Raw genomic sequence first — 23,354 nt, 5'->3', positions numbered from 1 at the left:
TCAGAGCAGACTAGAGCTTGGTGCAACCTCCTGGCTTGCCAGACCCCAGTCGAACCATCCAATCCATGCTAGCATGGAAAACGGATGTTAAACGATGATGATGATAATAATGTAAATATATTTTGTTTCAATTTGTAAGATCCATTATCATCATCATAATGTCCCCTTTTCCATACTTGCATGGGTTAAACAGGATCTGTTGGATGCCCTTCATGTTACCAATCTACACTGAGTCCCCCCTCACAGTAATATTTCCTTATAACAAACATGTTTTCAAGGAAGGTTGAAATGAATGACACTGCTTGTACAATGGTGTCATTCATTTATAACTATCTCACAATGTCAACACTTGGGAACACACACACAAACATGCACAAACATGCACACACACACACACACACACACACACACACACACACACACACACACAGTTGGCTTCTTTCAGTTTCTGTAGGCCAGATCTACTCAGGAGGCTGTGGCAGAAGACATTCACACAAAGTTTCCATACAGTGGGGTTGAACCTCAAAACATCTGGCTGGGAAGAGGACTTAACCCCCACACCCATGTCTGCACCTATGAAGTTGAAAGAAAACACAAGTTTATTGAGGAACCATATTTAATTGATCAATTACTACCATTTTACACCTTACTTGAGGTCTTTGACTGATTCAAAGAAACCCAAGTTGTGTGAGCATGGTCCATCACTCATTAAAACCTGTACTTTGAACAATGGACTTTGAACAATGGACTTTGAACAATGTACTTTAAACAATAGACTTTGAAAAATATTTATCTACCAAGAAAAATGTCTGGCACCTGAATTGTTGTTCTCTTTTCCCTTCCTTTTTATGCCATAAATTATTTCTTTCCCTGTATAGAATTTATTCTTTGAGTGGGTGTATGACTATTGTTAGAATCTTTTTAATGGCTGTAGTCTTAACCTTTGTTTTATACTAAGTATAGAACAATGCATGTTTTTTTTTTTTTATCTCTTATATGAAATCATAGATTTATTGTTTTCCGTTCATTCAGTTATTTGAAAATTGGTGTGTTTTCTTTCTTTCTATAATTGCCAATTAAATTATGAACCAAATTGGTGTTGCTGTGTACGATAATCAATTAACTGTCCATCATATTGTATATTGATGTCTGGACTTGCTCAAAGAAGCTAAAACAATATATTTTCTTTGTGTGCAAGCTTCTCAGGTGTGTCTTGAGAAGTCTTTACCAACCAGAAAGAATTTTTAGACTGTTATTTTGTTGTTGCTGTTGCAGAGGTTTTTGTTGTTGTTGAGTGTCTCTGCTGTCAGCCCCGAACACATCTGCATTGTGAAAATAATCAATCAAATTAGCTTAAAAGCATTTCTTAGGTCATTTAGTCTAGAGACTTTATATTTTTATATTGTGACGTTACAGAGTCTATGCTGCATGCTCTGACCAATGATGGTTGATTTTTGTGAAATATAAAGCAACAATCAAAGCTTATTGGATTTATCTTAGTCTCCAGTCTGTTTGTATTTACATGAAAGGTTTAGTGCTGTCCACATGAATCTTTTATCTTTTGTTTCAGTCATTAGACTGCGACCATACTTGGGTACTACCTTAATTGGTTTTAGTTGAACAATTACAGGGATATAAACAAACCAACACCAGTTAAGTAGAAGTGAGGTTCAAACACAGATACAAGCATGCACACACATAAATACATACATACATACATCACATGTGTATGTGTAAATGAGATGGGCTTCTTTCAGTTTCCACCTACCAAATCTACTCACAAGGCTTTGGTTGGCTTGAGATTACAGTAGAAGACACTTGCCCAAGGTTCCAGCAGTAGGATAAAATTTAAACCATGCAGATGTAGTTCAGAAATAAACTTCATAGCACACAACTTTGCTTGTGTTTATGTATGTGTGTTTCTGTGTGTGTATGTATGTATGTATGTATGTATGTGTATATATATATATATATATTCTATTCTACTTTGGGCACAAGGCCCGAAATTTTTGGGGAAGGGACCAGTCGATTAGATTGATCCCCAGTATGCGACTGATATTTAATTTATCGATCCAGAAAGGATGAAAGGCAAAGTCAACCTCGGCAGAATTTGAACTCCGAACGTAACAGCAGACAAAATACTGCTAAGCATTTCATTTCACCCGGCGTGCTAATGTTTCTGCCAGCTTGCTGCCTTGTATGTATGTGTGTATATATATATATATATATATATATATATATATATATATATAATCATCATCATCATCATCATCGTTTAATGTCCACTTTCCATGCTAGCATGGGTTGGACGATTTGACTGAGGACTGCTGAACCAGATGGCTACACCAGGCTCCAATCTGGTCTGGCAAAGTTTCTACAGCTGGATGCCCTTCCTAACGCCTACCACTCCAAGAGTGTAGTGGGTGGTTCATACATGCCACCAGCACGAGGGCCAGTCACACGGTACTGGCAATGACCACGTTCATGCTCAAAAGGTGTTTTTACGTGCTACCATATCTCTCTCTCTCTCTCTCTCTCTCTCTCTCTCTCTCTATATATATATATATATATATATATATATATATATAGCCAATAAAGTTGGTTATTGCATGATGCAGATGTGTCTCCAAATTTTAGTAGATACAGGAAATGGTTAGCAGTACAATACAGAATTGGGAATTGTGTGGAGGTCAGTGTTGCAAAAGATCTAAGTTAGTTGATAAACCCTTTTGATATCAACCTGCTTGAAACTGCCCTTGGTTCTATTTTGAAAATTTACTGTTTTAAAATGATCTTAATTAAAACCCTTCACCAAAATTTCATGTTAATTTATGTTCCAAACACTAATTTTAATAATGGCAAAGTTATTTTAATGGATTTTATTATTTTCAAAATTAATTGAAATACATTTTAACTAAAATCTAGTAAAAAAGGGTTTAAGTGATCTAAATTAAAAGTTACCATCAGAATTTCATGTTAATTAATGTTCAAAACACCAGTTTAATAATAATAAAGTCATTTCAACAAACTCTTCCTTATTTTCAAAATTAATTGAACCAAATGAAGTGCATTTCAACTGAAATATTGTAACAAAGATTTAAATTGATATGAATTAAAAGTTTCTATCAAAATTTCACCTTAATTTATGTTTCAAATACCAGTTTATTAATGACAAAATCATTTTTATAAATTCTTCCCTATCTTCAAAATTAATTGAAACAAGCACAGTGCATCATCATAATCATCATCATCATCATCGTTTAACGTCCGCTTTCCATGCTAGCATGGGTTGGATGATTTGACTGAGGACTGGTGAACCGGATGGCTGCACCAGGCTCCAATCTGATTTGGCAGAGTTTCTACAGCTGGATGCCCTTCCTAATGCCAACCACTCCAAGAGTGTAGTGGGTGCTTTTATGTGCCACCAGCACGAAGGCCAGTCAAGAGGTACTGGCAATGGCCACGCTCAAAATGGTGTATTTTACGTGCCACCTGCACAGGAGCCAGTCCAGCGCGGCACTGTGCATTTTAGCAAAATAACAAACCGGTTAAAATCTCAGAATTCAGACCTGATTCTTACTATTTTCAATTTGTATCATATATATTGCAATCTATCTCTGGCAAAGGGTTGTTGTTTTTCTGTCTTCTGCTCGGAGTAGTCTCTGTAGATAACACTAATAAGATGTCTGTAACATTTGTAAAGAATGCATTCATAAAATAATTGCTCGTGTTTATGAGAGAAAAAACATTTTATAAACACTTAATAAAAACAATGTAAGTGAAGAATAAAACGAAAATCAATGATATATATGATTTTTCCTTTGAGGCAGACAGACTTGTATAGTTTCTATTCATTAAATTACATTTATCCTTCATTTTTTTCTTTTTTCATATTTTTGATTTTGTAAAATTTCATGTGTGTATATGCACAGACATACACACACATGCACGTTAGATATATGGTGGTATATATATATGTGTTTATATATATATATATATATATGTATGTATGTGTGTATGTATATATATAATACAAATAATAAATGAGTATATGCATATATACGTACATGTATGTACATACTTGCATCTACCTGTATATATAGATGCGTATCTGGGTACAGGACATTGTAAACAAAGCGTAGACAAAATGATAGACGAGTACAGAAAACACACAGGCCATATATATATGGTTGAAATTTATAAAAAAGCAAAATACGAAGACAGGTGTATGAACAAAAAACATGTGTATTAGTTTGACGCTTGGGAAAGTGAGGAAATCTTTTTTGTTTCAAGTCTACGCTCTTCAACAAAAAGGAATAAGAGAAAATAAATAGAGCGAGAGAATGAAAAAAACTTGTAGATTTAGCGATCAAGCATGAAAGATAGATAGATAGATATGACAGGCTTCTATGCAGTTCCTGGCTACCAAATTCACTCACAAAGCATTAATGAACTCTGGCTTATGATGGAAGACACTTGCACTGAAGGGACTGAACCTGAAACGTGTCATTGGACATCTCCTTTTTTATGTTGGCATGGGTTGAGTTGGTTACCCTTCAGTGTGGAGAAGTAGTGGCTTGACCTGGAGAGACTCCCTAATCTCTGAGCTGTGCTATCTGTCGAGTAACATTACTCCAGAAGTCCTTTGGAGGAAGCCCTTTTGAGCCACTTGTATTCATAATCATACTCTGTCAGTCATTGTCCAGCATCCATGACCATACATAAGGATTGGCTCAATAACCGAATTGAAGATAACAAGTTTGGCTTTTATACCAACCTCTCCTCTTTTCAGGATCGAATGAATCCGTCCCATTACTGTGACTTTGAATTTATGAGCCACTTTGCCAAACTGCCCCAGCCCTCACGTATTCACAGACAGACACATACACCTCACCATTTACAAATATAACATTTCCCTTTTTTTTTTCTTTTTTGATTTGTCTGTAAATTTTTTTTTTTTTTTCAGCTTTCTCATACCAATTCCTTTCTTTATTTCTAGGGTATTTTTTCTGATGTCTTTGAACTTCATGCCACAGATGTGGACAAGAACAACCAGGAAGAGTATGTATAAATGCTGACCATTATTTTGTTTCTTGTTATTATAATTACCAGCTTGCTTATAAGAAAAAGGAGAGAGTTTGAACAAAGTACCTTGTGGTATTTACATCTTGTTAAAATTTGGGTTCATTCTGCTGGAGCAGTGGCTTTCAACCACAGTTTTGCAGGGCTGCATGTGGCCCTCAAGCATCCTTCTAATGGCCCTTGAAGGTCTTCCCTTTATAAATATTATAGTTTTTCTTTGACATGTCTTGCATTTTTTGCATGGCTCCCCACTCCCACCAAAAAATCCAGGCCTTGGGTCTGGCTTGAATATCAAGAAAAGACTGAGAACCACTGTTCTATGGAGTTCCACAATTTCTTGCCCAGATAATTTGTTTATTGTGATCAAATGTTTTTACCTGGCACTAATTAGCTCACTCCCCACATCAAATTGATATCGTCTGTATGAATGTATAATGGTGTTAACATGCTGGTTGTCAAAGTGATCACAGAGCTATGGGAAGGGAAGTGTTTTGCTTAAGAACACACTTGGCCGCATGTCTTCACACACATACTTGTTCTATACTTTCACACACACATGTTGAGACGCGCACACACACACTCACACACACACATATATACCTGTTTATACCTTCACACACAGACCCCACCACAACCACCACACACATACATGTAATATACATACATACTTTGCGATCACCATCACCACATCTCCCACCTTTCATATACTACCACCACCACTACCACCACAACCACTAATACTGCTACTACTACTATCTGAACTGAAAGTAATAGGACCGAACAATACACAGGGAAGGACTTAGAATGTAAAAAGATATATAAATTTATTACTGAAAGTTAATACAAGCCATGCACTTTGGAGAAACCAAAATATTTTAAGGTTTCAATAACTAGCAGCAGAACTACTACAAACGGATTCTGTTTAAAATTGTGTAGGTGTTGTTTCCAAGTACTTAAATATCAATAGATTGTTACCCATAATGTAATTAGTTGAGTAAAGCAAACCAATTCTCTTCTCAAACACAGACAGACACGAGAAAGATGATAGTGTATATAGATAGTGCAATTCAAGAATTCAAGCAGAACATTCTACAGCTCAGTAATTCAATAAGGAATCATACATGTTAGAATTACAAACTGGATTCAAAGAAATAATAGTTGTCAGATTTAGGAAAACCATTGTGAATATATGTAATTGCCATCTAACTACATGTATTGTAATACTGGCGTTATGCCGAAGTTGTTTATCACCATCAATTATTATGGAGCACGATACTATATACCAAGTGCTTTTAATAAATTATAAATGAATGAATCGTTATTCCTATCATCATCGCTGGCAGTGATGATGGTGGGGAGTTGATGTCCTCAGACTCAATGCATTTATTGCTTCTTCATATTCTTTATGGGATAAATAAAATCAGTGGACCCCCAGTTTCTTTTATGTTGCAAGAAATCTATTTTAGCCCTGTAGGAAGTGAGGTTCGCACTGGATGGGTGCCTCACAATTCTTTACATAGTCGTGGAAGGAAAGATCTGGGATTGTAAGTAGAAGACGGTTGCCCAACATGCCACTCAATGGTACTGAACCCAGAACCATTTGGATGCTAAGCAAACTTCATAATCACACAACCATGCTTGTCTTTATCAAATCTCTGAAACCAATCTGCAAATTCTTGTTTCTGCTGTTGTAGTAATTCTTACATGGTTTCTGCGTTGCACACATAAACACAACTTCAGTTTTTCTTTGTCTCTCTATCTCTCTCTTTCTCTCTCTCTCTCTCTCTCTCTCTGTTATTTCTCTCGTATCTTTTCCTATCATGATTTAGTTTGTTACTTTGAAAATGTATATCGTAATAGAATCTCTGAATCTTTGTTTTTTTTCTCCTCCTTCGTTGTCGTAACGTGTTTTCTTGATTTCCATGGAATGGTTTATTATATGTTTATGTTTTTTTTTATTTTGTTTGATCTTGTTTTCATTTTGTTTCTTTTTTTTGTTGCTGTTTTGAAATATTAACATCACTGTGTACATGTTAACAGTTCAATGTAAATGCAAACATGATTGTCTGCTTAACCCTTTAGCATTTAAACCGGCTATATCCAGTTTTACATTCAAACTGGCCAGATCTTGCCTTTCACACTAACCCTACTATGTCATTCTACAAATAAAGAATTACACCATCAAAATCTCAGCTACAAAATAATCTATGTTTAATACAAAACAAAGTATATAAATAGGATTTGATGGAAGGAAACTGAAAGAAGCTTGTCATGTATATATATGTGAGAGAGAGAAATAGTGTGTGTGTGTGTGTGTGTGTGTGTGTGTGTGTGTGTGCTTGACAACTGGTATTAGTGTGTTTACATCCCAATAACTTAACAGTTCAACAAAAGAGACCTCAAGTATCAAAACCACAGAGTGATCTCAATGCTAAGGTTGAACAAGCTTGCTTTGTGGCCATGTAGTTTTCGGTTCAATCCCACCAAGTGGCACTTTGGGAAAGTGTCCTTTAATATAGCCCTGGGTCAACCTAAGCATTATGATCATGATTAGTAGATAACCCCTCAAAGAAAACACTGGTTCTATACCTTAATTTAATATGGACTAGGTTGGATAGCTTGACAAGAGTTGGCAAGGCCAGGAGCTGCACCAGGTTCCATGTATGTACGTGGCCAGATCAATAAGTATCTGGACTGTTGCCATAGTAACAAAACTAAAGCATGCAGAGTGAGGCTGCTTATCATAGACTGACCTTGAACTCTGCTGTGTATGTGCACTAAGTTTTAACATTCTAGCTCACTTCTGCTGTTTACAGCAGCGCTTGGAAAGAAGGTGTGTAGTATGTGATCAATGCATTGGCCATGACAGAGAAAGTTGAGCAGACAATCTGCTTCAAATTTTATCAAAAACTTGGTGATACCTGCTCAGAGGCCTACACAAAGTTTAAAAAAAAAGTTTTCATCATTCTTGACAAAATCAAGGAGATCTTGTGCAAGTGAAACCTGAGTGTCTTTTTGGTCATCTGAAAGCAGTTTTGGCACAAACTTGGCAGACATGCGTCTCATACCCAAACCTTCAGTGATAATGGACTGAACCATAACTAATCTGAACATCATCTAATAATGCATGGCTGGTGGTTCAACAATTTCCTCTCACAGATGCATGCACATCTGTGCTGTTTTTCTCAGTTCTGTTGGTTATGGGTCTCCCAGAACATTTTTTAATATCAACATTTTTTCAGCCATCTTGGAAACGTCAACCACTCGTACACTTGTGTGTGACTCATAAACTCCTCTCTATACACTTTCTGCAACTTTGCGTTGGCCTCTGCGCAGGTATTGCCATGACAACTTTGTCTGTCATGCTCAATGCAACAATCACATGCTACACATCTTCCTTCCAAGTACTGCTGTAAACAGCGGAAGTGAGCTAGAATGTTAAATCTTAGTGCACTTGCACAGCAGTGTTCACGGTCAGTCTGTGCCAAGTGGCTTCACTCTGCATGCTTTAGCTTCGTTACTATGGCAACAGTCTGGACACTTATTGATCAGACTTTGTATTTATTTATATGTGTCTTTGTATTTGGTCACCCACCCATCACTTGACAACCAGCGTTGGTTTGTTTACATTCCTGTAATTTAGCAGTTTGGCAAAACAAACTGACAGAATAAGCATCAGGATTTGTTCAGCTACAACTTTTCAAGGCAATACTCCAGCATGGCCACAGTCCAATGACTGAAACAAATAAAGAAGATAGTTTCTTGTGATATATTAGCTAAATATTTAGGTTGTTTCCTGCATGTTGTAAGTTTTCCTGAATTACTTCGTTAACGCTTCTAATTCTTTTGTGATTGGTAATTTTGAACCAATGTTCTTTCTTTCATTCTGTGCAATGTTGGTTTGTTTTTCATTTTTTAAAAATTTTTATGACATGTTATCATCTGTGTTTGATTTGCATACTTTGTTCTCTTGTTGATATTTTACTTGAGTTGATTGGTTCATTAACTGCATTGTTATTTTCTCATGTGTTAATGATTAGTCTGTGTGTGCATATATATATATGTGCATGTGTTTGCTGGGCTCAAATCTCATTTGTGAACCCATCCATGGAAAACGAATATCCCCCCAACTATTCTGCCTATATATCTGTGCTTATCGTTGAATGCAAAGTATACCAGAAGGTTTGCAAATCTAATGGAGGCCTCAAAAAACATTTTAAGATCCACAAAAATCAGAACTTATCTGCAGCTCTTCGTGGTCCAAATCAAATATGCAATTTTTGTGGGTATCTTTACAGAACATCGGCTGGTTTAAAAAGCCACATCAGATGCCATGATGGTTCTAAGGTGCAGGTGTTCAAACTCTGCATAAGGAGTAGACAACCATATATATATATATATATATATATATATATATATATATATATATATATATATATATACATCATCATCATCATCATCATCATCATCATCATTTAATGTCTGCTTTCCATGCTAGCATGGGTTGGAGGATTTGACTGGGGACTGGCAAACTAGATGGCTACACCAGACTCCAATCTGATCTGGCAGAGTTTCTACAGCTGGATGCCCTTCCTAACGCCAACCACTCCGATAGTGTAGTGGGTGCTTTTTACATGCCACCTGCACAGGAGTCGGCAATGTTTTGTTCACATGCCACGGGCACAAGTGCCAGTAAGGCAAAGCTGGAAACGATTGCTCAAATGGTGCTTTTTACGTGCCTCCGACACGGGAGCATATGTGTATATATAAAAATTTAAATAGGATAAAATCTTTATAAGAATTCATCAAGTAGTCAGCGTGAAAAACCTCATAAGGGAAAAATTTATAATTATTCCCTTTAAATATATTTATTTATATTAAGGGCATTACTATACATAAGTGCCTCATGCTACGAGGGACTCTTAAAGTCAAAGCTACCATAATAAATTTATTATGGTAGCTTTGACTTTAAGAGTCCCTAATAGCATGAGACATTTATGTGTAGTAATACCCTTAATGTAAATATATATATATATATATATATATATATATATATATATATATATATATATATATATATATATATATATATATATGTGTGTGTGTGTGTGTGTTTGTGTGTGTGTGTATGTATGTATGTAAATATATATATATGAGAGAGAGAGAGTGAAATGTGCATGACTATGTATGTATGTATGCATGTTTGTATGCATGTTTGTATGCATGTCTGTGTGTATGCATGTTTGTATGTATGTTTGTATGTAAGATGGGATGCTTTTAGGGCCTTGTTTTTGCTTAAATGGACAGATCTTCTTCAGCACAGTAAATTACCAATAGTGCTGGTTCCTTATCATCTCCTCTGTGAGGCTCAGCCCCCATAAATCATTTTTCACTGTGTCCCATGTCTACCACAGGTTCCACCCACATTTTGCAACTAGCACTTCTTTACGTAGTTGTCCTCTTCCATACTTATCACATCACCAAACCAATGTAGTCTTCTCTTTCCATTGTGGCCCACTTTTTCTCTCAACACATTTGTACTTTCAGTTCTATATTTACATACCTGGACCCTGGCATTGCACATCCAGCAGAGCATGCTAGCTTCCTTTCTTTCAAGCCTTCGCATGTCTTCTCCATTCACAGTCCATGTTCCACAACCATGTAACATCGCCGTTCATACACAAGCATCATACAAGCTGCCTTTCACTCTGAGAGAAAGGTCTTTTGTTACCAAAAGAAGCAATGTAATAATTCTCTGAACTTTCGCCAGATGATTCTTATTGTAGCAGCTATACTTTCAGAGCTTCCTCCGATGCTAATTAGGTTGCCTCGGTAACAGAATCTATCTACTACATCTAATGATTCTCCTGAGTATTCGAGAAAATCTATTTCCTGTGTTCTTAGTATTTATTGTTCCTGCACATCAGCCCCTCCCCCCACAAATATGTGTGAGTGTATATATATCATCATCATCGTTTAATGTCTGCTTTCCATGCTAGCATGGGTTGGACGATTTGACTGAGGACTGGTGAAACCGGATGGCAACACCAGGCTCCAATCTAATTTGGCAGAGTTTCTACAGCTGGATGCCCTTCCTAACGCCAACCACTCAGAGAGTGTAGTGGGTGCTTTTACGTGTCACCCGCACGAAGGCCAGTCAAGCGGTACTGGCAACGGCCACGGCCACGCTCAAAATGGTGTCTTTTATGTGTATATATATACACGTATGTATATGTAAGTATATATATGTGTATGTATATATATATATATATATATATATATATATATATATATACATACATACATGTGTGTGTGTATACACACTGACACATACATGATGATGACACAATCACACGTATGTCTGTATATGTATATATTATGGTTGGATCACCTTGTCAATCAATTGTATACTATTTTCTGTGTCATTTGTTCCATTGCTTATATGTTGCAGAGGTGTATTAGTTATATATGACTACACCTCAGTGAATGTCTTCTTTTAAGTATAAGCTGCTTTATTTCTCTAAGTCTTTTATTTCTACTTTTCTCTCAACCGATGGCTGCTTGTCTCCTCTTTGAATTGATGTTTGATTTTTAATAATAAAGTGGTTTCATCTTCTTTGTATTAAAAGAATAAAATCTAACTCTACTTTGATATTCTTCTACTCGACACAATTCACTTAAATATGTTAAAACTCTTTTTACCGTTTCTTCTACCTCATCAAAAATATTGTTCATTTTACAGCTGTTTTTCAATGCTTGCATGGTTGGGTGAGTACATCACTATGTTACATGAGGCATTGCCTTACAAATGGATGCCCTTCCTGACACTAACTTGCCTGCTTTACATGTAAGGGATCACTTCTACATGGCCTGTACATGGCTTTGAGGACATGATTCACCGGGTCAATTTTATTTTTTTTTTAGCACCTGGCATAAAGCCACCCACCTGCACCTTCTCCTTTCAAATAATCCCCATTTTAGTGGTATAAGCTTTTTCATGTTTTCCCTGTTTTTTTTTTTTCTTACTGCCAGACTGGCCCTCTGCCGGTGGCACGTAAAATGCACCCACTACACTCTTGGAGTGGTTGGCGTTAGGAAGGGCATCCAGCTGTAGAAACTCTGCCAGATCAGATTGGAGTCTGGTGTAGCCATCTGGATCACCAGTCCCCAGTCAAATCGTCCTACCCATGCTAGCATGGAAAGCGGACGTTAAATGATGATGATGATGGTTTATGTCTTGCAAGTTTACACAGCAGACTCTGTAGTGCTGGTGGTATAAAAAATACATCCAGTGCAATCTGTAAATTGATTGGTGTTAGGACAGGCATCCAGCCATAGAAACCAAGCCAAAGGTGACACTAGCATTCAGTGCAGCCCTGCAACTTTCAGGTTCCCTGCCATACTGTTGAACCCATTCCAGCATGGAAAGCAGATGGTTAATCATAATGATGATGAGAAACTGACAATGACACTTTCAAAATGATTGCAGATGTCTTTTTGGTATTTTATTGAAATAAATGAAAAAAACATCAAACAACTTTTAATGTTTCACCCTTCTGATACTGATCTGTCTGGGATTGTTCCTGGTTTTGTGATGCAAACAGCCTGTTTAAAGTGATTGATCTAAATTAAATTCTTCATTAGTTTCGAAATCAATTAAAAAGGAAGGTCGTGTAGATCATTAGAAATTATTTCTTTATTGCCCATGGGGAGCTGAACATAGAGGGAACAAACAAGGATAGACAAAGGGAATAAGTCGATTACATCGACCCCAGTGCGTAACTGGTATTTATTTAATTGACCCCGAAAGGATGAAAGGCAAAGTCAACCTCGGCAGAATTTGAACTTAGAACGTAGCGGCAGACGAAATATCGCTAAGCATTTCACCCAGTGTCTTAACAATTCTACCAGCTCGCCGCTCTAATTAGAAATATGGTAGCAAAAGAATTAATTATGCTCCTTGATGTTGTGAATTCAAATCCAATCATGGTTGACTATACTTTCATCAACAGCCCTTTGAATTTACTGTTTCAAGTCCTAGGAATTGCTATTAGCAGGGTTTCCATGGTGGTCAAAATCACAACGTTCCCTTTGAGCCAGTTCATTATATGGTTGCTCATTTACAGCTGAGTGGACTGGGGCAATATGAAATGAAATGTTTTACTCCAGAACACATCACATCACCCTGTCCAGGAATCAAAACCACAATCTTGCAATCATGACTGCAACACCCTAACCATGAGGCCTCTTGCATTCAACTTGGTCTATACTTTGACTATGCTTTGGTTTGCAATCATCATCATCATTTAATATCCGTCTTTCATGCTGTCGTGAAAGTTTGACAGGAACTGGTAAGGCCAGGAACCACACTTGGCTCTGTTCTCTGTTTTGATATCATTTCTACAGCTAAATGTCTTTCTTAACACCGACCATCTTACAAAGGGTACTGGGTGCTTTTTATGTCATCAACACTGATGTGGTCACCAAGCAACTTGCAAGGCAAAGCTCCTTTGCTGCTAGTGGAGAGTGAGGAGTGGGTTTGTGCCAGTTGGGACATTAAAGATATAGATGGACAAGAATAGGTGTCTTGCTGCAGAGGGGATACATGGATACCCCTGTTGGAAGAGAAAGAGGAGCGAGCTAGTGAGGGAGATAAAGAGAACAGCAGCGAGAGAGAGGGTGGTGAAGGGGTGTCGAGACTTGCCCCCAAGGGACATCTGTGGTGGTGAGACTAAGTGAGGTGATACAGAGATTTCGACTGGGTGTATGGGCAGGGATGAGGTGACTGTTGCAAATGATGGAGTGACATATAGGAGAGGCTTGTGGGTATGAGCTGCAGTCGATATGTGACAGCATTGAGGGTGGAGGCAGATAAGTGGGGTGTTGATAAATACAAATCACATTCTGGGGTTGAATTAATCAATTGTGGTTTTGTGTAAGCATTAGAAACTCTTACTGTTATAATTACTGATAAGGTCTGTAGCAGTAGCTTTGAAGTTTACGTCTGAGTAACAGTTATTTCTAGATTAATAAGTTGTTTTATTGAACTGAACTGTAAACGTACTGCCATATTGAAGCTTGATTGCTTTTGTGACAAATACTGAAAGGATTATTATTATCTTGCAAATTAAGTTTGTGATTGGGTTTTCGTCTGGCAATTAGTTACAGTCACATACGTCATTACTGTTTTACTTTTTGCTGACCATTAATGACATTAACGAAGTGTTTTCAAATGGTAATTAAATCTAGATAACCGAAACTGTCCATCAAAAACTTGATGCTGCATTACATGTCTGCCGTCCACTGAAGTATTTTTGAGCCATTCAGGAAGCCTGTATGTGATTGCTTGCCTTGCTAGAAGTAGCAGCCAGTCTCACTCTTTTCATGCCCTATTGTCCTAAAGAAATGGATGGACACATTTGGATATTAAATTTGTCCAAGGATACACTGAATGTGTTCAAGGACATATTGGATATTAGAATTATCCAAAGACATTGGATATAACCAAGGACATACTGAATATTAAAATTATTCAAGGGCAATTGGATAAGTCGAAAGATATTAGAAGTATTCAAAGACACTTTGAATATGTTTAGGCTCTTGTGCAGGTGGCACATAAAATACACCATTTTGAGCGTGGCCGTTGCCAGTACCGCCTGACTGGCCTTCGTGTGAGTGATATGTAAAAGCACCCACTACACTCTCTGAGTGGTTGGCGTTAGGAAGGGCATCCAGCTGTAGAAACTCTGCCAAATCAGATTGGAGCCTGGTGTTGCCATCCGGTTTCACCAGTCCTCAGTCAAATCGTCCAACCCATGCTAGCATAGAAAGCGGACGTTAAACGATGATGATGATGATAGTGGCTACTCCCAGGGACACATAGGATGTTAGTGCTAGATTCCTTTGAAAAGAGTAAATGGAAAGAAGGACCTCAAGTTTGTTCAGTTATCACGTTGACCTGTGGCTATGCAATAACAATTAGGGCATTTTTTGTTCAAATGTTATTTGGACAACAAAAGGTTAATCCATGGCTTTCTCTGTTATTGCTTGTTTTAGTGTGAAATATGTTCAGTCAGTCTTACTTGTTTTCTTGTTTCTCCTTTGCTACTGGTGTAGGTTGTCAAGAGAACCAAGATATCCAATTAATATTGGCATCACTGGGCATGTAGCAACAACCGGAGATGTAAGTATTTAATACAATTATTTTTTGCTTTTCTTTATTATGTCTTTCTTTTTTTTTTGTCTTTTTGTTAGAGTAAGTTGTCTGGAAGATTGGTAATTATAACAAATTTAGCATTTAAATGCTAAATTACATTTCCGTATATTATGAGTGTAATGCAATTTGTTTTCATTAAAATGACTTTTTCTTCTTGCAAATATATATCAGATTATATTATAGAGCAATTTGTGCATTGATTAACGCTAACAATTAATGAATTTAATTTGGTCCATATAGAATTTTACTGTTTTTCTTAATGAAGTGGAAAGCTGTCTGTGAAGGCTAAATTAAAATAGAGAAAAATCACTCTGTAGTACTATATCTTCTGGCGTTTGTCTAGCTTCAGTTGTGAAGGAAAATACTTTGGTATTATCTCCATCATTGGAAAAAAAAAACAAAAAAAAGAAACAAAACAAAATTAAAAAGAAAACAAAAAAAGAGACATGGACATGTGGTTAAGAAATTTGCTTTGCAATTACTCGTTTTTAAGTTCAGTCCCACAGTGCTGTACCTTGGGCAAGTGTCTTCTACTAAAATTTCAGGTCATCCAATGCCTTGTTAGTGCATTTGGTAGATGGCTGTTGAAAGAAGCCCATTTTATGTGCATGCCAGGGTGTGTGTGCCTGCGTGCATGCTCCACCATCACTGGATAACTGGTGTCAGTTTGTTTACATCCCTGTTACTTAGCAGTTTGACAAAGGAGACCAATAGAATAGATGCCAGATGGCGAGCTGGCAGAAACTTTAGCATGCCGGGCAAAATGCTTAGCGGTATTTCATCTGCCGTTACATTCTGAATTCAAATTCCGCCGAGGTTGACTTTGCCTTTCATCCTTTCAGGGTCAATAAATTAAGTACCAGTTACGTACTGGAGTCGATGTAATTGACTTAATCCCTTTGTCTGTCCTTGTTTGTCCCCTCTATGTTTAGCCCCTTGTGGGCAATAAAGAATAGATGCCAGACTTAAAAATAGTAATAGAGTCAATTTGTTTGACTCTATCCATGAAGGCTGTGCCCCAGCATAGCCACAGTCCAACGAGTGAAACAAGTCACAGATAAGATATAGATTATGTTTGTTTCTCTAAGTTATTAAACTACTGCCCACTAACCCTTTTGGTGCCAACTAACCTGAGACAAGCCTTAGTTCTATGCTGCAAACTTACATTAAAGTGATCTAAATTAATACTTTCCATCGAAATTTCAAATGAATTTATATAATTAGTTTCAAACCTGTTTAATAGGACAGTTGTTTTGCTAAATTCTTTTTTTAATTTCCCGAATAACTGGAAACAAAAATATACATAATGGGATACCCATATACAAATGGTTCTCGAAATAATGAAATTAAATAACAAACAAGTTTTCTGGAAAAGAAAAAAAAAATAGAGAGAGAGAGAGATTAAACTCCATTTTATGTGAGCTGAAGTTTGATCAACAGAATGCAAGCAGACTATGCATGAGGATAAACTGGGAGCCTATACATCTGGAGATTAAATATTTTCAATAATTTCCACAACTGTAAAAAGTCTAGGCCTTGCTTGTTTACCTGGCTAAGTGCTGAATTCATCACACCCTCATCTCATTACAAAAATCTTTTCTTTTTTTAATGATTGAAAATAAGTAAACAACAGCTATGGAGGAAGACACCATTAACAGTGAGTCATAAACACACATGACTACAAAGATGCAATGTGATTGGTTGTCTATTTTTAGAATTTTATCTTTTTTTTTTAAGTATGTTGTTCATTACTGTTTTAATGAGAGTTCAGTAGAGATTGCTTTTCAGCTCTTCTCTCTATGCTAGAAATGTAGCAGTGGTTGGGTTAATGAACAGGGCTCTGGAACAAGTTTATGTACCTATGTTGAGACTCCCCTGTAGTTCATCTTCCTTTTCTTTTTTTTTTCTTTTACTTGTTTCAGTCATTAGACTGCAGCCATGCTGGGGCATCGCCTTGAAGAAATTTTAGTCGAATGAATTGACCTTGGTACTCTTTTTTTTTTTAAATCTTGGTACTTGAGGTCTCTTTTGTTGAACTGTTAAGTTATTGGATGTAAACACACTAATACCAGTAGTCAAGCACTGGTCACACACACACACTATTTCTCTCTCTCTCTCTCTCTCACACACACACACACACACACACACACACACACACACATATATATACATGACAGGCTTCTTTCAGTTTTCGTCTACCAAATCCACTGACAAGCCTTTGGTTAGCCCAAGGCTATAGCAGAAGACACTTGCCCAAGGTGCCACACTATGTGATTGAACCTGGAACCATATAGTTAGGAAGCAAGTTTTGTGCCACTCTTGTGCCTTTTGTTATCATATTTCAGTAGAAACATGATAACAAAAGGGTTAAACATGATAACAAAAGAGTTAAACATGATAACAAAGGCTCAAGGATATAACATTAAACCGGCAAGTGAAGGAGCAGCTATTTTCCATTGTTATAGAACCATTAAATTAGATGACATGCTGCAGTTTTGTGTCCTCTTGGTAGGAATGCTTATAGTGTATAGACTAATGTTATGTTATTGGTTTGACTAGTTCCAATATCGGTCGTGCTGTTTCAAGTAAAATATGTGTTTCTGCCTGAAGGCCATGATATACGCTGATATTTCAATACCTTAATAGAGAAAACTGATTTTGTGTGTGTGTATCTATGTATGTGAGTATGTATGTGTATTTGTGTAAGCATTTGTGCATGTATGTGTGTATTTGTGTCTGCATGTGTATATATGTGTGTATGTGTATTTTCTTGTTTCTTTCTTTCTTCTTTCCTTTCTCCATTTCTCTCTTTCCTTCTTGCTTTTCCTTTTCGCTTCCTTCTCTTCTTCCCTCTCTCCCTCCCTCCTAATAGGCTAAAATATTGCCCCTCAGGTAACTGAAATTTTCTCTCCGGGCACCTCTTCTCAAGGAGGTTATGTTTCAGATACTATCTATATTCTTGGAAAAATGAAGAATACTGTATCACCCCAAAGTACTAATAGCAATTATGTGGGGGAAAAAATAAAATAAATAAAAAATGCCATGTAGAAAAATAATTAATTCGGAGCAATTATGTAAATTAGTAAAGAATTTTGTAAAGCATGTTTTCTCAGAAAATGAAAACTGAAAAATATATAAATAAATATTAAGACTTTTTGTGGTTCCATATTTGAATTTTTTTTCTTTCTTTATCATTTTTTCTTTTATTTTTGTACATTTCTAAGAAGCTGGATGACTTGGCTGTAAGAATTTTGATTGAATACATTTCTCACAATCAACTTCAGCTTGTCAGCATCTTTCTTAAACTTTTTTCTTACCATATTTCTCTGGAAACCTATTCTTGTTTTAATTATGTTATGAGTTCTAATTCCACTGACGCCTTTCGGGGTCAATAAAATAAGGACCATTTGAGCATTTGGGTCAGTGTAATCAACTACCTGTTCCCCCGTAGAATTTTCAAGCTTTGTGCTTCTAGTAGAAGCAAATCATCATTATTATTCATATACACTCAACAGATTAGACTGTTGGAAAAGAAAAGAATCCTAACATTGGGCTACAACATGTTGCCTTAGATGCCAAGAACCCTCCTATCGGGTTACAGCAAGTAACCTTAGATGCCAAGAACCCTTCTAAGTATCCTAATAACACTGTTTTCTGCAGCTGCACTAAACTTGGTTTTATGCCTATTTCCCCCATCCATCTTTTGTTTTTATTTTGAATCCACACATTCAGCTTTTACTTCAGTGTACTCTTTGTCTTATGCAGCCATGTTTGTGTTTATACTCTTTTTGTTCTAGTTTACTGCATTCATTCGAGATGGCTGATACTTTTGTCTCCTTTCCCACTAATTCTGCGTTTGCTCTCTGACTTATTATTATTATTGTTATTATTATTCAAATTCTGCTGAACTAAACTTACCCCTTCCCTGAACTTGCTGGCTTTTTGTCAGAATGTGAAGCTTTTGCCTTTCATCTTTTCGGGGTTGACAAATTAAGTACCAATGAAACACTGGAGTCATTGTAATCAACTAGTTCTCTCACTCCAAATTTCAGGCCTTGCACCTTCAGGAGAAAGGATTATTATGATTGTTATTATTATTCTGACTTAGGTAGAAGGCTAGCAATTTTAAGGGGTTGGGATTTAGTCAAAGCTATAAAAACCCATATCTAACTGCTACTTTATTTTTACTGACGCTTGAAAGATGAAAGTTGACTTCATTGGGATTTGAAACCAAAATGTAAAGGACTGGAAGAAAGACCACAAGACATTTTTTTGTTCTGATGCTCTCATGATTCTGTTCATCATCATCATCATCATCATCATCGTTTAACGTCCGCTTTCCATGGGTTGGACGATTTGACTGAGGACTGGCGAACCAGATGGCTACACCAGGCTTCAATCTGATTTGGCAGAGTTTCTACAGCTAGATGCCCTTCCTAATGCCAACCAATAATAATAATAATAACTTCACCGGGGAAGTTTAACGACTACACCGGGGAAGTTTAACGGACTACACCGGGGAAGTTTAACGATTACACTGGGGAAGTTTAACGGACTACACCGGGGAAGTTTAACGGACTACACCGGGGAAGTTTAACATGTGAGAACGATAAATCACTGCTCCGAAACTTATCCAAAAACATCGGAAATAAAGACATCGCATTGAGCCAAAAAATAGCTGACAAAGGGTTGGACTATATCCGAGTAAGTAATACTCATTGAAATTTATTTCTATTTTTCCAAATATAATGATGTATTTTAACTTGATACCTCCACTACCCACACAGCGATCGTAAACACACGTGTTACATCAAAATCAAACCATCTTCGAACCCAAAAACACCATGTACAAAAAAATTACAAACAGATTAAATAACACCGGTATTATTACACCCAAGAATAACAACCGAGAAGTGCGTACTGTAAGCTTGTTACGAAAAAAATACGAAGATCTGAACGTGCAAAACAATCTGACAACAGAAATAAACGAACCGGTACCCTACGAAAACGATGACCGTCAAAATAAAGGACCGGACGTTGTTCCTCATGTCCCGCAAACAAAACCAAAACGGCATAAATGGACACGTGAGGAATACATTTCGATACTATACGCCTATTTCACAGCAGTGCTCTACCCAAAAAACGAAAACGCAACAACACATACATATAAAATATGGAAGAAAAATAATGTAAATATAGACCTCGATAAAACAATGAACCCTAACAAACTAGCTAACATAAGAAGATATATTCTAAAAGCAAAAAAATATCAGAAATAGAAATAGAACAATTGAAAGGAAAAATACATCAGGAAAATCTAGATAGTAGTCACACAGCAATGCCAAATAATAATATAAACACTGAGATAGCAAAACACGAGGACAAACGTAACATTTCCGGCAAAAACGAAGTAAACAAAAAACAACAAACCCAGACCGTAGAGATGTATAATAGTGTACAAAAAGCACCAATCCAGAACACCACAGACAAACATATGAATGAAAAGGAAGGCAAAACAAATCTAAAGCCTGGGAATAACGAAGGGAAACCTAATAATTACGGTACTATGAAAATGAGAATAACCAAAGAACTGAAAACCACAGATCTTAGAATGGACCACAGATTATATCTCCCAAAAATCAAAATAGACAATAAAACAACATCAATAATAAATAGCATAAACCTGGCTGTCACGGAACTAACAACCACAGAAACAACAGGCAATATCACTGAGCTAAATGACATAATATATGCGGCAGCCACAAAAGAAGCAGGATACTCACTCAAACCCATCCGAACAGGAGTTCTACCACCCAAACAGACCTTGTGGATAAATAACATCCAGAACAAAATTAAAAAAGAGAAAAGATTTATCGATTCTCAACGAAATTAGTAAACAATCAACACAACTAAGTAACAAGAAGAAAACAAAAATACTGTACAAATACAGCATTACAGAAAAAGACTTACCTGAGGCAAAAGAAAAACTAAAGCAAGACATCCTTGCCAAAGCACAAAGGATCCGCCGGTATGAGAAACGCCAACGTTTCTTTAAACAAAACAAACAGTTCAAATCCAACCCCAAAAAACTCTACCAAAAACTGGGTAAAAATAAAATAGACATTACTGCAGCACCAACAGCAGAAGAACTAGAGAAATTCTGGAAACAAATATGGTCGGTGAAGCAACAACCCCAGAAAAGGACCATTAAAACAACGAACTTAGCACCTGAGAAACTCTGGGCCCCTATAACAACTGAAGAGGTAACCCAGACACTGCAAAGACTAGGCAACTGGAAGGCACCTGGACACGACAAGATCCCCAATTTCTGGTTAAAACACCTGCCAGGAATGCATAAATAGCTGGCAGAAAACTTTAACAACATACTAGCAGAGCCAGAGACAATGCCTGAATTGCTCACAAAAGGGAAAACCATCTTAATCCCCAAATCCACGGAAACGGAGAAACCACAAAACTATAGACCTATAACCTGTCTCCCTACGATCTACAAAGCCTTTGCTGCAATAATATCGCAGAGATTGAGTAAACACCTGGAAAATAACAACCTGTTTCCAGAAGAGCAGAAGGGATGCTGCAAAGGCTCATACGGCTGTAAAGATCAATTATTGATCAATAAAGCCATAACTGAAGACAGCCGCAGAAAGAAGAAAGGCCTCAGTATGGCCTGGGTGGACTACCAAAAGGCCTTTGACAGTGTTCCCCACACGTGGATTCTGGAAACGCTAGCCATAAACAAGGTGGCACCAATTATTATAAAATACATAGGGCACTCAATGAACAAATGGCAAACAGTGCTACAGCTCGAAACAAAAGAGGGACTTATGAAAACGAAAGCCATCCCCATTAGAAGAGGAATATTCCAGGGAGACACACTCTCTCCACTCCTGTTCTGCCTGGCACTCACACCTTTAACAGAATTGCTAAATAGAACTGGATGCGGTTACAAATGCTACGGAAAAACATTCAGCCACCTTCTATATATGGATGACCTAAAATTATATGCTAAAAACGACAAAGAGCTAGAAACACTACTACAGACAATACACGGCTTTACCAAGGAAATAGATATGAAATTCGGATTAGAAAAATGTGCCAAAGCAACCCTGAAAAGAGGAAAATTAGTTAAAAGCAGCAATATAACACTAGATAAAGCCAATGAAATAAGAGAACTAGACGAAAGCCAACCATACAAGTATTTAGGAGTCAATGAACTAGATAGGGTACAACATACACAAATGAAAGAGAAAATAAAGAAAGAGTACTATAGACGAGTTAGATCAATACTAAAAACAGAGCTCAATGCTAAAAACAAGATAATGGGTATCAACACTTTAGCTGTCCCAGTTATAAGCTACAGCTACAACGTCCTTAACTGGACACTAAACGAACTATGTAAAATAGACAGGAAAACAAGAAAAATAATGACAGGATATAGGATGCACCACCCAAAATCTGACATAGAAAGGCTATATATACAACGCACAGAAGGTGGCAGGGGTCTTATACAGCTAGAAAACTATTATAAAATAACCACCATAGGACTGCAAAAATACCTACTCCAAAAGCAAGGGAAACTAATACAAATAGCCACAAAACACGAGCAAAACAAAAAGCTGTTTTCAGTATTTCAGGAAGCTGACAAATACAAACAAGAAATCAATCTACCTAACAAATACGAAGAAGAAGAAGAAGAAGAAACAACAAAAGCTATAAAACAAATGAAATCCAAACTAAAACTAGAACAGCAATGAACCATGATAAAACGATGGCAAGAAAAGCCCCTACATGGTAAATACTGGGCTAAACTAAATGCGAAAGAAATAGACAGAGAAAAATCCCAGCGATGGCTGAGAAGCTCAGGACTCAAAGCAGAGACTGAAGGATTTTTAATTGCTGCACAAGACCAGAGCCTCCCCACCAGAAATTACCAAAAACACATAATGAAAAGAAATATAACAAGTAACTGTAGAATATGTGGAGATGGACAAGAAACAATAAATCATATTATCTCTGGCTGCCCAGTCCTGGCTAAGAA

General features: G+C 36.9%; 1 protein-coding gene across 5 annotated transcripts in view; it reads left to right on the top strand.

Annotated features, from left to right (window-relative positions):
* The window catches only part of LOC106879863 (dual 3',5'-cyclic-AMP and -GMP phosphodiesterase 11), a 237,633-nt gene that overhangs the window by 145,761 nt on the left and 68,518 nt on the right, over positions 1-23,354 (top strand). For all 5 annotated transcript variants that reach the window (XM_089349480.1, XM_089349481.1, XM_014929581.3 and 2 more), the window contains 2 exons: positions 5,000-5,061; positions 15,199-15,265. In XM_089349480.1, coding sequence (XP_089205606.1) covers positions 5,000-5,061; positions 15,199-15,265 — 129 coding nt within the window. The remainder of the gene's footprint in view (positions 1-4,999; positions 5,062-15,198; positions 15,266-23,354) is intronic.

This window comes from Octopus bimaculoides, chromosome 3 (genome assembly GCF_046866305.1).
Source record: "Octopus bimaculoides isolate indiv1 chromosome 3, ASM4686630v1, whole genome shotgun sequence".
NCBI lineage: Eukaryota > Metazoa > Mollusca > Cephalopoda > Octopoda > Octopodidae > Octopus > Octopus bimaculoides.
Note: the sequence above shows the minus strand (reverse complement) of the source record. Positions and strands in the feature narration are given on the sequence as shown.